Genomic DNA, 13,871 nt, shown 5'->3' on the forward strand with positions numbered 1-13,871 from the left:
GCTGTGACACCCCAGAGGTTCACCCCAATCCTCAGGCCTCACCTAGTGTGTTTGACTCACTGTCAGATTTCAGGATAGAGAAACGTGCAACAAACTTTAATATGTCTTCTGAATGTGCAATAATCCAGAGAACTTTACACATTTGAGGCTCAAAAAATGTGTGGTGAACAACAGAGTAGATTTTAAAAAACACCAACTTCTCACTCAATACGTGCCCAGGATGAGCATGTTACATACACATACATGTATGATTTCCTAAAGCTCTGTGTGTCCAAGAAAAACATGCCACACAGAATCCTCACTCAACAAAACCTGAAGTCAGGAGAGTCAAATGTCCCCCTGGGTTTGTACAAAGCAATTTAAGATATTGCTGTATCCATAAAATACGTGTTATCTATTAAAAAAATCACAGTTTAATGCAGAATAACCAAGCTGGAGCACACGAGGCCTCGTCATATAAACTTCTAAACATTAGGCCGCTCAGGACAAAACCGCATATCCTTTCAGAGCCATTTAATATAATGAATCAAAAAGATATTTCTATTAGAAAATACAATAAACATGCCTTTATTGCAATACGTCATGTATACAGAAGGGGACCCCACGCTTCTGTAGTAATTAGTCGAAGAGTTATTTTGATAATAAAAAGCAGTTTTTGAATTGCGTCTAAGTTTGGGGTCCCCTTGTAGAATCTTCGCCACACTTTACAAAAAAACAATCAACAGGGGCGTGGCCAAACCCAAGATGGCGCTGGACACGTGAACTAGGCCCCTCCTCTGGGACCTGTCCGCCCGCTTCCGTAGCGGCGTCCCCCATGGTGCTGACAGCCGGCTGAGGTGGGTGTAGACCCTTGGAAGCTCCTGAACAACCGAAGGGCCCAGAGTGTGCGGAGGTGATGGCGCGACTAGCCTAGCAGGTATAAGATGGCAGCTCCCTGGGAGCCCTAGAGCGTACGCCTACCGACTCCCCGTGAGCCAGACCAGAGCATGCGGCAGCCCCCATCGCTGACAGTGGAGCACCAGGGCCGTGAAGCAGGGCTCTGTCCTGGCTTGACCCACTGGACACCGCAGAGAGCACTAGGGCTTGAAGGGACGCTGGCCCCTGGCGCCCCAGCGGAGGACCCGCCGACCTCAACTCCCGCATGGAGACGCCTTTGAGAACGGGCCTAGAAGCAAAGTGGGAGGTGTAGGACTGTGGCCCTGCAGACTCGCCCAGGCGGTTGTGCGGGCTGACTTCTAGCAGCCCAGCGCCCACAGAGGAAGAAGGCAACGACTGATGGCCCGCATCAGGTGTGCTGCCCACAGCAGGGGGCACTGGACACCGGGGGGAAGTGGGCATCTGTGCACTAGAGGACGGGGCTCTTGCAGACAGTGATTGATCCCCAGCTGACCTGCTTGTTAATGGGATAGAAAGCAAATTGGCACCTCCCCAGCCGGATATTGTTGTAGCCCTCTGGCGACTAGGACATCCGGTACAAGGACAACTAGGAGTGCTTTCTCTGCAGGCATAGTGAATGTATGACGTTACAACGCATACATTTACAACGCATGCACTAACAACGCAGTTTTTACATCGCAACATCCTTTACAACGCACTCCATTACATCGCATGACACTACATCGCATTTTAAAAAACTACCTTTACAACGCATTCCATTACTTCGCATACTACCTTTACAATGCATACCATTACAACGCATACCATTACATTGCATTTAGATTAAGTATTGGATAGTATAGGGGTAAAAATTACTATTCTAACTCCAGGGGGTGCAACAGTAGGGAAAGTGTTGGATAGCGTAGGGGTAAAAATTACTATTCTACCTCCAGGGGGTGCAACAGTAGGGAAAGTGTTGGATAGTGTAGGGGTTCAAAATTACTATTTTAACTCCAATGGTATGCATTCTAATGGTATGCGTTGTAATGCCTGCGTTGTAGTGACATGCGATGTAGTGTCCAGCATTGTAATGGTATGCATTGTAATGCCTGCGTTGTAGTGTCATGCGTTGTAAAGGATGTTGTGATGTAATGCCTGCGTTGTAAGTGTAGTGCAATGTAATGGTTGCGTTGTAAAGGTTGTTTCCCGGGCATAGGAACAGTGGCTTGGGACATATTGCAAAGTAAAGACATTGCATCACACAGTACCAGGGCCTTCCCATGCCGAGACTGAATGACATCGGCCCACCACTACAGGAGGGAAAGGCATTTGGGTGAGCTCCGACACTAGCCTTCCCAGGGGAGCTGCTTCATAGTGGAGATAACTGAACTGGGTCCATCCTTAGGCAGTGTAAAAGACCAGCCACTCTGCAGAAACTGACATTAGCACCATGGCCACTACAAGACACAATAGAGAATCCACTATCAAAGATCTGTTCCAAGTCCCCACTTCTAAGAAAGGAGACCCCACAGCTATGTCCTCTGTGCATCAGGCTTCAACCCTGAGCCAGGAGACAAATGTGGTGCGGGAAGAATCGGTGGTTCCTACAAATGGCTATCTGATCCAAGTATTCGTGGAGCTCAAGACCAAGCTGGGAGCCATACAAGCGGACCTCAAACAGAACTTATCATAACTCTGAAAACACCTCCTGGAATTGGGAACCAGGGTAGACCATCTAAAGACAGCTCAGGACAAGCGCACCCTTGACCTTGAGGAAAGCTGCACCTGTCTGGTAACCATGAACGATCAGCTAATCACACTCCAGGAGACACAGGAGGACATAGAAAACCGGTCTTGCCGCTGTAACCTCCGGATCAGAGGGATGTCTCTTGGCAAAGAGGGTAAGGAAATGAAACGCTACATTCAGAGCTTGGGGGAGTCTATCCTTGAGGCCCATGGGCCAGACCCCTGCGCATAGACAGGGCACAGAAGTACAGAGAAACACAAACTCCACAGCAATCACCAGACATGCTCATTTGTTTCCACCACTTCAAGGACAAAGAGTTGACCGTAGAAGCGGCAAGATGTGGTCGACACATATAGTTCCATGGTGGTGATATTCATATCTTCCAAGACCTATCCCAGATCAAGCGAGGGTCGTTTTTCCCTATCACCAAGGTCTTGTGCAACTATAAGGTCAAATACCACTGGGGGCAACCTTTTCCGTATCATGTTTGTCTGGCAGGGCAGACACTGGCCCCTCAAGACCCTCAAAGAGGCCTGTTCAGCACTAAACATTTCCCTCCCAGAGACTTATGCAGACAGCTCACGTAAACCACCCCACGAAGAGTGCTGAGTATACCCAAGTGAGAAGAGGCCATTAAAGTGGCGGACCCAAACAGGAGAAATTAATGTTGGGCTGCCAGTTGGCCGTGGAACATGGGCACAAAGTTAGTGGACTGTTGTCCCCGGACCCACTGCAATCATCGACCCCCATCTCAGACCAGGAGAAAACCCCTGCGTGATCTTGCTGCTGAACCCCCAAGGTGTCCGGGTTGAGATTTAGAGCAGCGCTGGAAGCAATGAGATTTCATGACTATTGAACGGCAGACCTGTGGTTACAGAGGCCTCACCCCCCACAAATTTGGTCCTTGTCTCATCATTGGACTGTGGATACGGATCAGGGACTCCACGGAGAGGGCTCTCTACTGGCGTTACACATTCCAAATGTTTTTTTGGTGTTTCTTGGTTTTATTTGCTTTTTTGGGGGGGAATTTGGGGCTTGGGGAGACCTAACCATGTCCTTGACCGACCTCCATATCCTCACCTGTAACATCCGGGGCCACTACAACCCTACTAACAGGCACTTTGTCCTACATGAACTGTCTTTTTGTCTGAGCCAATATTGGACTCTTACAAGAAACCCACCTACTAAAGCTAAGCCATTTCTTAATGTGTGGGCATTCTAATATACCAGCCCTGTCCCCTGGTAGTAGAAGGGTCATTCCAAGGTGCCAATGGGAGTTTGGTAGCCATCCGGGGCTCTCTACGAGGCCGACCACTCTCACTAGCCTCAGGTTAGAGTCCCAATCAGGGGCAAGACCCATTCCTGACTGAGGGGATTCACACCCTCACAGGCTCTCCCCAATTATCAGTTTTTCGATCCTACAATCGCCACAGATCACACCCACCATGAATGAATCAACTATCACCCTTATTCTCAAACCCAATAAAAACTTCAATGACTGTCAGGGGTCATATCGGCCCATTTCTCTCCTTAACACAGATGCCAAGATACTCACCAAAATAGCTACCCTGAGAATTTGGTGCACCTGATTAATCGGGCTTTTCCCCCACTCATCAAGTGGGCAACAATGCCAAAGACGCCATGTGCTTGAGAGTGGCATCACAGGTGCCAAACAAGTTATCATGGTCACCTTGGATGCTGAAAAAGCATTCAACAGAGTTGACTGGGATTTCATGGCTGGCGTGATGGGGGAGATCGGGGTAGAAGATGCGTTCAGGTGCTGGCTTCTAGCGGGGTACTACACTCCAATGGGCTAGAATCTAAGTTGACGGGCTTTTCTCTGACTAGGTACGCATAAAGTGAGGTACGTGACAGGGATGCCCCCTTCTCCTCTTCGCCCTTACAGTAGAACCCCTGGCACAACACATCCAGAACGATTTCCAGACTAAGGGATTACGATTTGGCCAACAGGAACTTAAAATGACTTGATTCTCTGATGATATCCTCCTGTCCCTGACAAACCCAACAGCCTCCCTCTCCAGGGTGCTGGAGCGATTACATCACTATCATGAAATCTATGGTTTCAATGTTAACCTTACCAGATCTGAAATCCTGAATGTGTCAGCCCTTCGAAGGGTTGTACAACAGGTGCAAACGATTGCCTCCCTCCGAAGGGCCAATACAACAATTGATTACTTGGGCCTAGCACTGGCCCCTACACTGGCGAATACTAGAGATGTAAATCTCCAGTGATTGAAACGCAGTGTCAGGTGTGAACCTAATAGTTGGAAACATAGGAGCAGATTTACAAGCCACACTACAACCTAAGCACCTCCCCCACCCCCAGCACCTTGAGACCCTTGCAGGTGAGTAGTTGCGCTCCATAAGCCACCTGATTGATTGATTGATGGATTGATTGGTTGATTGATTATATCAGTGGCACTACACCCCGGCTCGCCTGGCCAAAATGACAGGACATAACCCTCTCCGCTGGAGTGGAAGCGGGAGGAGGGATCTATATCACATTTTTTAAGGTCGTGCCCCGAGATACAACCCTTCTGAACCTCGATACTGTCCGCAGTAGAAAGCCTCATGGGGTCCGACTTAGCCAGATGCGCTGAGGCGATCCTGTTGGGTCGTCCGATTCCTGACGTTTACCCGTTACATGGTTCCCAGGGTAAACTGATATCCCACCTCCTGTTGGCAGCTAAGCAAACCATCTTGAACCTATGGGGACAACAAGCCCTACTATCTTCATAAATGGACTGAATTATTGTGGTGGGTTCTCAGCCTGGAGGAGCTGTCTAAACTGGCACAAGGGGGGAGAAAGCCTTCACCAAACAATGGGGGCGTCTACTAAACTACTTCAGCAGAGACTCTACGGAACTGTCATGCCTCAAATCCAATCAATCAATCAATCAATCAATCAATCAATCAATCAGTATTTGTAGAGCGCTGCTAGTCACCCATGAGGGTATCCAGGCACTAGGTAGCAGGGCTCAGTCAAAGAGCCAGATCTTGAGTCTTTTCGTGAATTCAACCAGCGAGGGTGATGTCCGGAGATGGAGCTGGAGGCCGTTCCAGGACCTGGCGGCAAAGTGGATCGCAAGAACGGCCTCTGCTGCAGCTTCAGCGGATGCACGATGTCCGTGCGAGGGCAAGTCCGAGGACTATTACACCACCATCCACCAGCACCATAGCGCTTTGCAGAGCCTGATGCATGGGGGATACAGCACGGCACCATCATACCGAGGCACGGGCAGTGGGACTAAGACACGTACACAGCTTAGGGGAGGTAGGAGAAGGAATGGCCTCCACTGCGGCTTCAGCGGATGCGCAATGTCTGTGCGAGGGCAAGCCCGAGGACTATTACACCACCATCCACCAGCACCATAGGGCTTTGCAGAGCCTAATGCATGGGGGATACAGCACGGCACCATCATACCGAGGCTCGGGCAGTGGGACTAAGACACGTACACAGCTTAGGGGAGGTAGGAGAAGGAACGGCCTCCACTGCGGCTTCAGCGGATGCGCGATGTCTGTGCGAGGGCAAGCCCGAGGACTATTACGCCACCATCCACCAGCGCCATAGGGCTTCGCAGAGCCTGATGCATGGGGGATACAGCTTAGCACCATCATACTGGGACAAGGGCAGCGGGACTAAGACACGTAGACAGGTTTGGGGAGGTAGGAGATGGAACGGCCTTTGCTGCGGCTTCGGCGGATGCGCGATGTCTGTGCGAGGGCAAGTAGGAGAAGGAATGGCCGCTACTGCAGCTTCGGCGGATGCGCGATGTCTGTGCGAGGGTGAAGTAGGAGAAGGAACGGCCTCTGCTTCGGCGGATGCGCGATGCCTGTGCGAGGGCGAAGTAGGAGAAGGAACGGCCTCTGCTGCGGCTTCGGCGGATGCGCGATGTCTGTGCAAGAGCAAAGTAGGAGAAGGAACGGCCTCTACTGCGGCTTTGGCGGATGCGCGATGTCTGTGCGAGGGCGAAGTAGGAGAAGGAACGCCCTCTGCTGCGGCTTCGGGGGATGCGCGATGCCTGTGCGAGGGCGAAGTAGCAGAAGGAACGGCCTCTGGTGCGGCTTCGGCGGTTGCGCGATGTCTGTGCGAGGGCGAAGTAGGAGAAGGAATGGCCTCTGTTGCGGCTTCGGAGGATGCCCGATGTCTGTGCGAGGGCGAAGTCGGAGAAGGAACGGCCTCTGCTGCGGCTTCGGCGGGTGCGCAATGTCTGTGCGAGGGCAAAGTAGGAGAAGGTACGGCCTCTGCTGTGGCTTCGGCGGATGCGCGATATCTGTGCAAGGGCCAAGCCCAAGGACTATTACACCACCATCCACCAGCGCCATAAGGCTTCGCAGAGCCTGGCCGCGGTTGATGATAAAACTTAAGGGGCCTGATGCATGGTGGATACAGCACGGCACCTTCATAACGGGGTAGCGGGCAGAGACGCGTAGGCAGCTTAGGGGACGAAGGGGCAGGTATTTGGGGGTTACCTGTTTTTCATAATAAAGATATCTGTGCTTACTGATGATACCTAATGGAGGCTTGAACAAGGTGCCAAACGGTTAATAAAAATGAGTGTGTACAATGCACAGGCTCGTCACATCACATCAATTCCTTTGTGTTATCTATTTATTGGGTATCTGATGTGTGGGTTTTTACTGTTTGACCCTTGTTTTGATTTTACATATTTTAATATTTTCGGAAATATTCTTAATATGTTGTGTTTTTCCTAAAGCTCACAACCCTGATTGGACAGTCACATTTTTGTTGTAACTGCTATGATTGTGCTGCTCTGTACCCTAAATAAACATGTGGTATCCCAACAGGTATTATTGAAAGACAATTAGAAAATGATATGTCAAAAACATTATCAGAAAGGAAATAAGGAGACTCTTTTGTTATTTCCAATGTGCTGACACATAATAGCCCAGCACACTTTAAACACAAATTATAATAGTCTCAGAAAACAGTTCAAAAAGGATATAGTTCTGTAGACGAGTCGATGTTCAGTTTCAATTTATTCTTTATTTATCATTCTTTAAAAACTTTTGAAAGCATCACTTTTGGAACCGCCAACACGTTTCGTCCCATCCAGGGACTTCTTCAGGGCTACAAAAGTACATATAAAAAGGACTATTTACAATTTTGTACATAACAATTTCAAAGATAAAAACACACATCGACTTTTACAAAAATATCAAGCAAGTCTCTAATGCTATAGAATTCCATTCTTTATAAGACACGCTTTTTATGATCACATCAAGTTACATTTTCATTCATTGTTACATAAATCTTGGACCCATAACTGATATAGATGTTCAAGTTCCAATGTGCTCATGGCATCATATTTATCTAGAAAAGGGTGGGCAAGATACAGTTGTAGCAGCACTGTAAATAAACAGATAATACAACCCTAATTGTACTTGGTGCTCAAAATGTGCAATTGAAGAACAAGGTGGCGATGCAAGTGACAATGTGATCAGCATACAATGGCACATAGTGACTGGTGCAAAAATATATACAGTGAGTCAATGATACAATATGGTTCCAGCTGAATTATGAAACTTGGTTCTAATTTGGATTGGCTGTAGTTGGGATGAACCACACTGTGGGCTGTGCCTGTGATCGCGCTGAGTGGTAGACGGCGTTTCGATCCTCATTAATCGGGATCTTCATCAGGACTGGGTTGATGTGTACGCAGTGCTGGAGGCGAAGTAATGATCGGTCGATCCAGGAAATGGAGGAGTGGTCGTCAAGGCGACTTGGCCGAGCCTGAGTGCCGAGTGTGTCAAGGCTGGGTGCAGCGGTCTGGGCGTGCAGAGTCTGGCAGCCAATCCACGCGGTGATCGGTGGGAGGAGAATGAACCTCACTGAACAGGAGTCGACGGGTCTGAGTCCTGAACAAATCGGGATCTGTATCCTGGCGCAAGCTCACTCCCTCCACGCCTCGACTGCTCACCCAGGACTGCAGCAAGAGTCGTAGGCCAGCTGTCCATCACAGACTGAGGACCAGAGACTGAGGACCAGAGACTGAGGAGCATGACTGAGGAGCAGTGACTGAGGGGCAGTGACTGAGGACCAGTGACTGAGGACCAGTAACTGAGACCAGTGACTGAGAACCAGTGACTGAGGACTTGTGACTGAGGACCAGTGACTGAGGACTTGTGACTGAGGACCAGTGACTGAGGACCAGTGACTGAGGACCAGTGACTGAGGGCCATGACTGAGGAGCAGTGACTGAGGACCAGTGACTGAGGACTAGTGACTGAGGGCCCAGTGACTGAGGACCAGTGACTGAGGACCCAGTGACTGAGGACCAGTGACTGAGGACCAGTGACTGAGGACCAGTGACTGAGACCAGTGACTGAGAACCAGTGACTAAGAACCAGTGACTTAGGACCAGTGACTGAGGACTTGTGACTGAGGACCAGTGACTGAGGACCAGTGACTGAGGACCAGTGACTGAGACCAGTGACTGAGACCAGTGACTGAGGACCAGTTACTGAGGACCAGTGACTGAGACCAGTGACTGAGGACCAGTGACTGAGGACTTGTGACTGAGACCTATGACTGAGGACCATGACTGAGGACCAGTTACTGAGTACCAGTGACTGAGGATCAGTGACTGAGGACCAGTGACTGAGGGCCCAGTGACTGAGACCAGTGACTAAATATCAGTGACTGAGGGCCAGTGACTGAGGGCCCAGTGACTGCGACCAGTGACTGAGGACCAGTGACTGAGGACTTGTGACTGAGGACCAGTGACTGAGGACCAGTGACTGAGGACCCAGTGACTGAGGACCAGTGACTGAGATGAGTGACTGAGGACCAGTGACTGAGGACCAGTGACTGAGGACCAGTGACTGAGAACCAGTGACTGAGGACCAGTGACTAAGACCAGTGACTGAGGACTTGTGACTGAGGACCTCTGACTGAGTACTTGTGACTTAGGACCAGTGACTGAGGACCAGTGACTGAGGACCATGACTGAGGAGCAGTGACTGAGGACCAGTGACTAAGGGCCATGACTGAGGATCAGTGACTGAGGACCAGTGACTGAGACCAGTGACTGAGGACCAGTGACTGAGGACTTGTGACTGAGACCAGTGACTGAGGACCAGTGACTGAGGGCAAGCTACTGAGTACCAGTGACTGAGACCAGTGACTGAGGGCCAGTGACTGAGGGACAGTGACTAGGGATTAGTGACTGAGGGCCAGTGACTGAGGACCAGTGACTGAGCACCAGTGACTGAGTACCAGTGACTGAGGACCAGTGACTGAGGACCCAGTGACTGAGGACCAGTGACTGAGGGGCAGTGACTAGGGATTAGTGACTGAGGGCCAGTGACTGAGGGCCAGTGACTGAGGACCAGTGACTGAGCACCAGTGACTGAGGACCAGTGACTGAGGTCCAGTGACTGAGGAACAGTGACTGAGGACCATGACTGAGGGCCAGTGACTGAGGACTTGTGACTGAGACCAGTGACTGAGGACCAGTGACTGAGGACCAGTGACTTGGGACCAGTGACTAAGGGCCATGACTGAGGATCAGTAACTGAGGACCAGTGACTGAGACCAGTGACTGAGGGCCATGACTGAGGATCAGTGACTGAGGACCAGTGACTGAGGGCCCAGTGACTGAGGACCAGTGACTGAGGACCCAGTGACTGAGGACCAGTGACTAAGGACCAGTGACTGAGGACCAGTGACTGAGGACCCAGTGACTGAGGACCAGTGACTGAGGGGCAGTGACTAGGCATTAGTGACTGAGGGCCAGTGACTGAGGACCAGTGACTGAGCACCAGTGACTGAGGACCATGACTGAGGCCCAGTGACTGAGGACCAGTGACTGAGGACCATGACTGAGGCCCAGTGACTGAGGACCAGTGACTGAGGACCAGTGACTGATGACCATGACTGAGGCCCAGTGACTGAGGACCAGTGACTGAGGACCAGTGACTGAGGACCATGACTGAGGCCCAGTGACTGAGGACCAGTGACTGAGGACCATGACTGAGGCCCAGTGACTGAGGACCAGTGACTGAGGACCAGTGACTGAGGACCATGACTGAGGCCCAGTGACTGAGGCACTAGTGACTGAGACCATGACTGAGGCCCAGTGACTGAGGACCAGTGACTGAGGACCATGACTGAGGCCCAGTGACTGAGGACCAGTGACTGAGGACCAGTGACTGAGGACCATGACTGAGGCCCAGTGACTGAGGCACTAGTGACTGAGACCAGTGACTGAGGACCTGCTAGTATAGAATATTAGCACACTCGCCTGGCGTGTCTATCAGTCTGATTCACCCCCATGCAACACTCTGACCCCCAGATACCCTCATGTCTTCCTTTCTGCCTGAGACATCTCATATGCCCAGCAGGGGGAGCCTGCGCGCCCTCGCCCCTAGCCACCGTCCTGCTAACCTGCTCCTGTCTGTTCCTTGCAGCTCTGGAATAACTACTTCCACCTGGCGGTGGCCTTCTTGACCCAGGAGTCCCTGCAGTTGGAGAACTTCTCCCAGGCGAAGCGCACGACCATCATCTGCAAGTGAGTGGGCCAGAGGTTGGTGCTGAACCGGCGGTGTGGTGGGGAGCGTGAAATCCTGTGCGATCATGTGCGATGTATTTAAACATTGTGCCTGCGGCCACAGGATAAATATAACCAAGATGGTGTAGTATATCCTGCGGCCACAGGATAAGTGAAATGAAGGCCTCTCGTACAACAGGAGGCCAAAGACCAAGGGCCCGATTCAGAGAACTAACTTAAGACAAAATCCTAAACTTAGTACCATTTTGGTATTCACAGAAGGCACTTACTCATTTTGGTATTCACAGAAGTTAGGAGTCCTAACTTTAGGACTCCTAAATGCCTTCTGTGAATACCGAAAGTCTTAAAGTTAGGATTTTTCTCAGTTTAGGACTACTAAAGTTACTTCTCTTGATTTCAATGGGTGAGACTTTGTGAGCATTTGAAAGACAGTACCAGCAGTTTTTAGAGAGTATATATGCAGGATCATTGAGGTGTGATGCATGACGATTGCTTTTTATTCTGCTCTCAAATGAAAGCCTGCAATGGTTTCTGAGGATGAGGAGAAGTGGTCCATTTTCTTTATGATCTGAAGACACTTCTGAGCATAGAGAGCATCACTGCTCTGGTAGGATTGAGGTAGGAAGAATAAGTGATGCCACGTGAAATGTTCAGAATGAGTGTACATCTTCGCTCTATGCGGATGCCGGCTTACGCCTGCAGGGATTGGTCGACGGCCCAGTTGGTGGGTAAATGATTGGCTTACGGGACAGAGCATTAGAAGCTGTCATGGACGTGGCGAAGAAATAAAAGACATAAACTCACTCTTCACTCTTTGATCCCACAGGTATGGAGACATGCGCGAGGCCATTGGATCCGCCATACGCGACATGTGGTACAGCCTGGGTAAGACACTCAATCTATAGAAACCACTATCATGGACGAATCCCTGCATGCATTTACCAAACGGTTCTTTATCACACACGTCATTAAAACGACATGCCTTAGGGAGCCGCTGGACTTTGGAATAGTATAATTTACTATTAAAACTGCACAATACGCCACAGTAGGGTGGGATTTGATATGGATGGCAGCGTCATCAAGGGTTGTCACTCCCTGAAAGGCCGTCACCTGCGGCTTCCATTTAATTCTGCCCTTGTGGAGCGATTCAGCAACTATTACGCATTTTCTATTGTAGTAATAAAATGTCATTCTTGTACGTGTGAGAAATATATTGTTCACTTGCTGAAAAATGCCCAATTTAGGCGTTGTGGGTCTGTCCTCAGGCCTCAAGGCCACTAATTGTCTTTCCAAAGGGCACATTCCTAGCCTCAGCAGTCAAGCACAGTAATTGCCAAATCTGTCCTGGTGTTAAATGGGTCTCTCTGATTTATTAATAATGTTTCGGTTTTAGCAGAGGGCATTATTCATGCATGAGAATTCTGAAAGATACATCTGCCGTGTGGATTCCTCACCTTGTGAATATCCCCTTGCGTCAGCAACGTTCGGAAATTTTCTTCGTAGCACGCCAACGTGGACGACGTCACAGGAGTACGACCTCGCGCGTGACTCCGCCTGACGTCACCGACCCCTTATCAGGCCCACGCCGGCGTGATGACGTCAGTTCCCTTTTTTCCGCGTCTTCGACGCTAACGGTTTTCGGGATCTTCTGCGATACTTTGTATCTGGCTATTATTTAATCATTACTGTTTCTCCTTTGCGACTTATTTCTTCATCGAGGATGTCGTCGAGGAAGACAGGATTTAAACAATGTGGGTCTTGTGCCCGTATGATGTCAATCACCGACCCACATAACGATTGTTTGTGGTGTCTGGGTTCAGACCACGACGTCAAGAACTGTCGATCTTGTTTTAAGATGAACCCAAAGGCGCTTCGAGAGCGTGAAGCAAAACTACTTCTCGCGAAGGTAAAGGGAAGAGATGCTGGGAGATCTTCGAGGTCGACGTCGAGACGCTCGAAGTCGAAGCAAAGGAATCGATCGAAGTCCAGGTCGGCGTCGAGGTCCAGAGCAGGGTCGAGATCCAGAGCGAGGTCGAGGTCCAGAGAGAGATCAAGATCTGGATCCAAGTCGGCTTCGGGTCACGCTTCGAGCTCCTCGAAGAGGAAGCACAAGAGGAGAAGGCACAGCTCAAAGCATCATTCAGGGAAGGAATCTTCAGATTCGAAGAAGAAGTCTCGCAAACACCATAAGGACTTCGTTTCTCCTTCTCCTGCTCAGTCCATCGGAGGTTCCCCGACTCCGGAACCGGGACCGGATCCGGTATCTTTACATTCTTCAGAACATGAAGAGGAAGAAGAGGTAGTTCCTCAAACTCCGGCCCTGATGGAGACTCCTGTGGACCAAGAAGGTCAGAATGAACCTGTGTCGGAACGACCTCCTTTAGAGCATCCGGTAGGTTCGTACCCTCCCTTTCCTGGTCCTGGTCAGGACCCCTCACATTTTCTCAATGCCATGTTTGGAGTATATTCCAGGGCGATGTACCCCACTGGAGCACCTGTTGGTCCCATGGGTCCATTATCGTACAATTTGGGCATTCCTCATTCGTACGCCCCAGCTCCATTTATGCCTTTTATGCCGGCGCCTCTTACACCTTGGCTCGGTACGGCGCCGCCGAGGTCTTCGACTCCGCATGCGGCTTCGCCGACTCCGGATCGACCTCGTAGTTTGGATAGAGGTTTCATACCTGTCCGTG

At 50.3% G+C, this 13,871-nt stretch overlaps 1 protein-coding gene across 1 annotated transcript in view; it reads left to right on the plus strand.

Moving 5' to 3' along the window:
* Window positions 1–13,871, plus strand: part of LOC144821564 (dedicator of cytokinesis protein 2-like) — a 3,201,295-nt gene that overhangs the window by 2,896,615 nt on the left and 290,809 nt on the right. Inside the window, exons 32-33 of the mRNA XM_078678750.1 lie at window positions 11,078–11,178; window positions 12,005–12,063. Of these exons, the coding sequence (XP_078534876.1) occupies window positions 11,078–11,178; window positions 12,005–12,063 (160 nt within the window). The remainder of the gene's footprint in view (window positions 1–11,077; window positions 11,179–12,004; window positions 12,064–13,871) is intronic.

This window comes from Lissotriton helveticus, chromosome 2_2 (genome assembly GCF_964261635.1).
Source record: "Lissotriton helveticus chromosome 2_2, aLisHel1.1, whole genome shotgun sequence".
Taxonomy (NCBI): domain Eukaryota; kingdom Metazoa; phylum Chordata; class Amphibia; order Caudata; family Salamandridae; genus Lissotriton; species Lissotriton helveticus.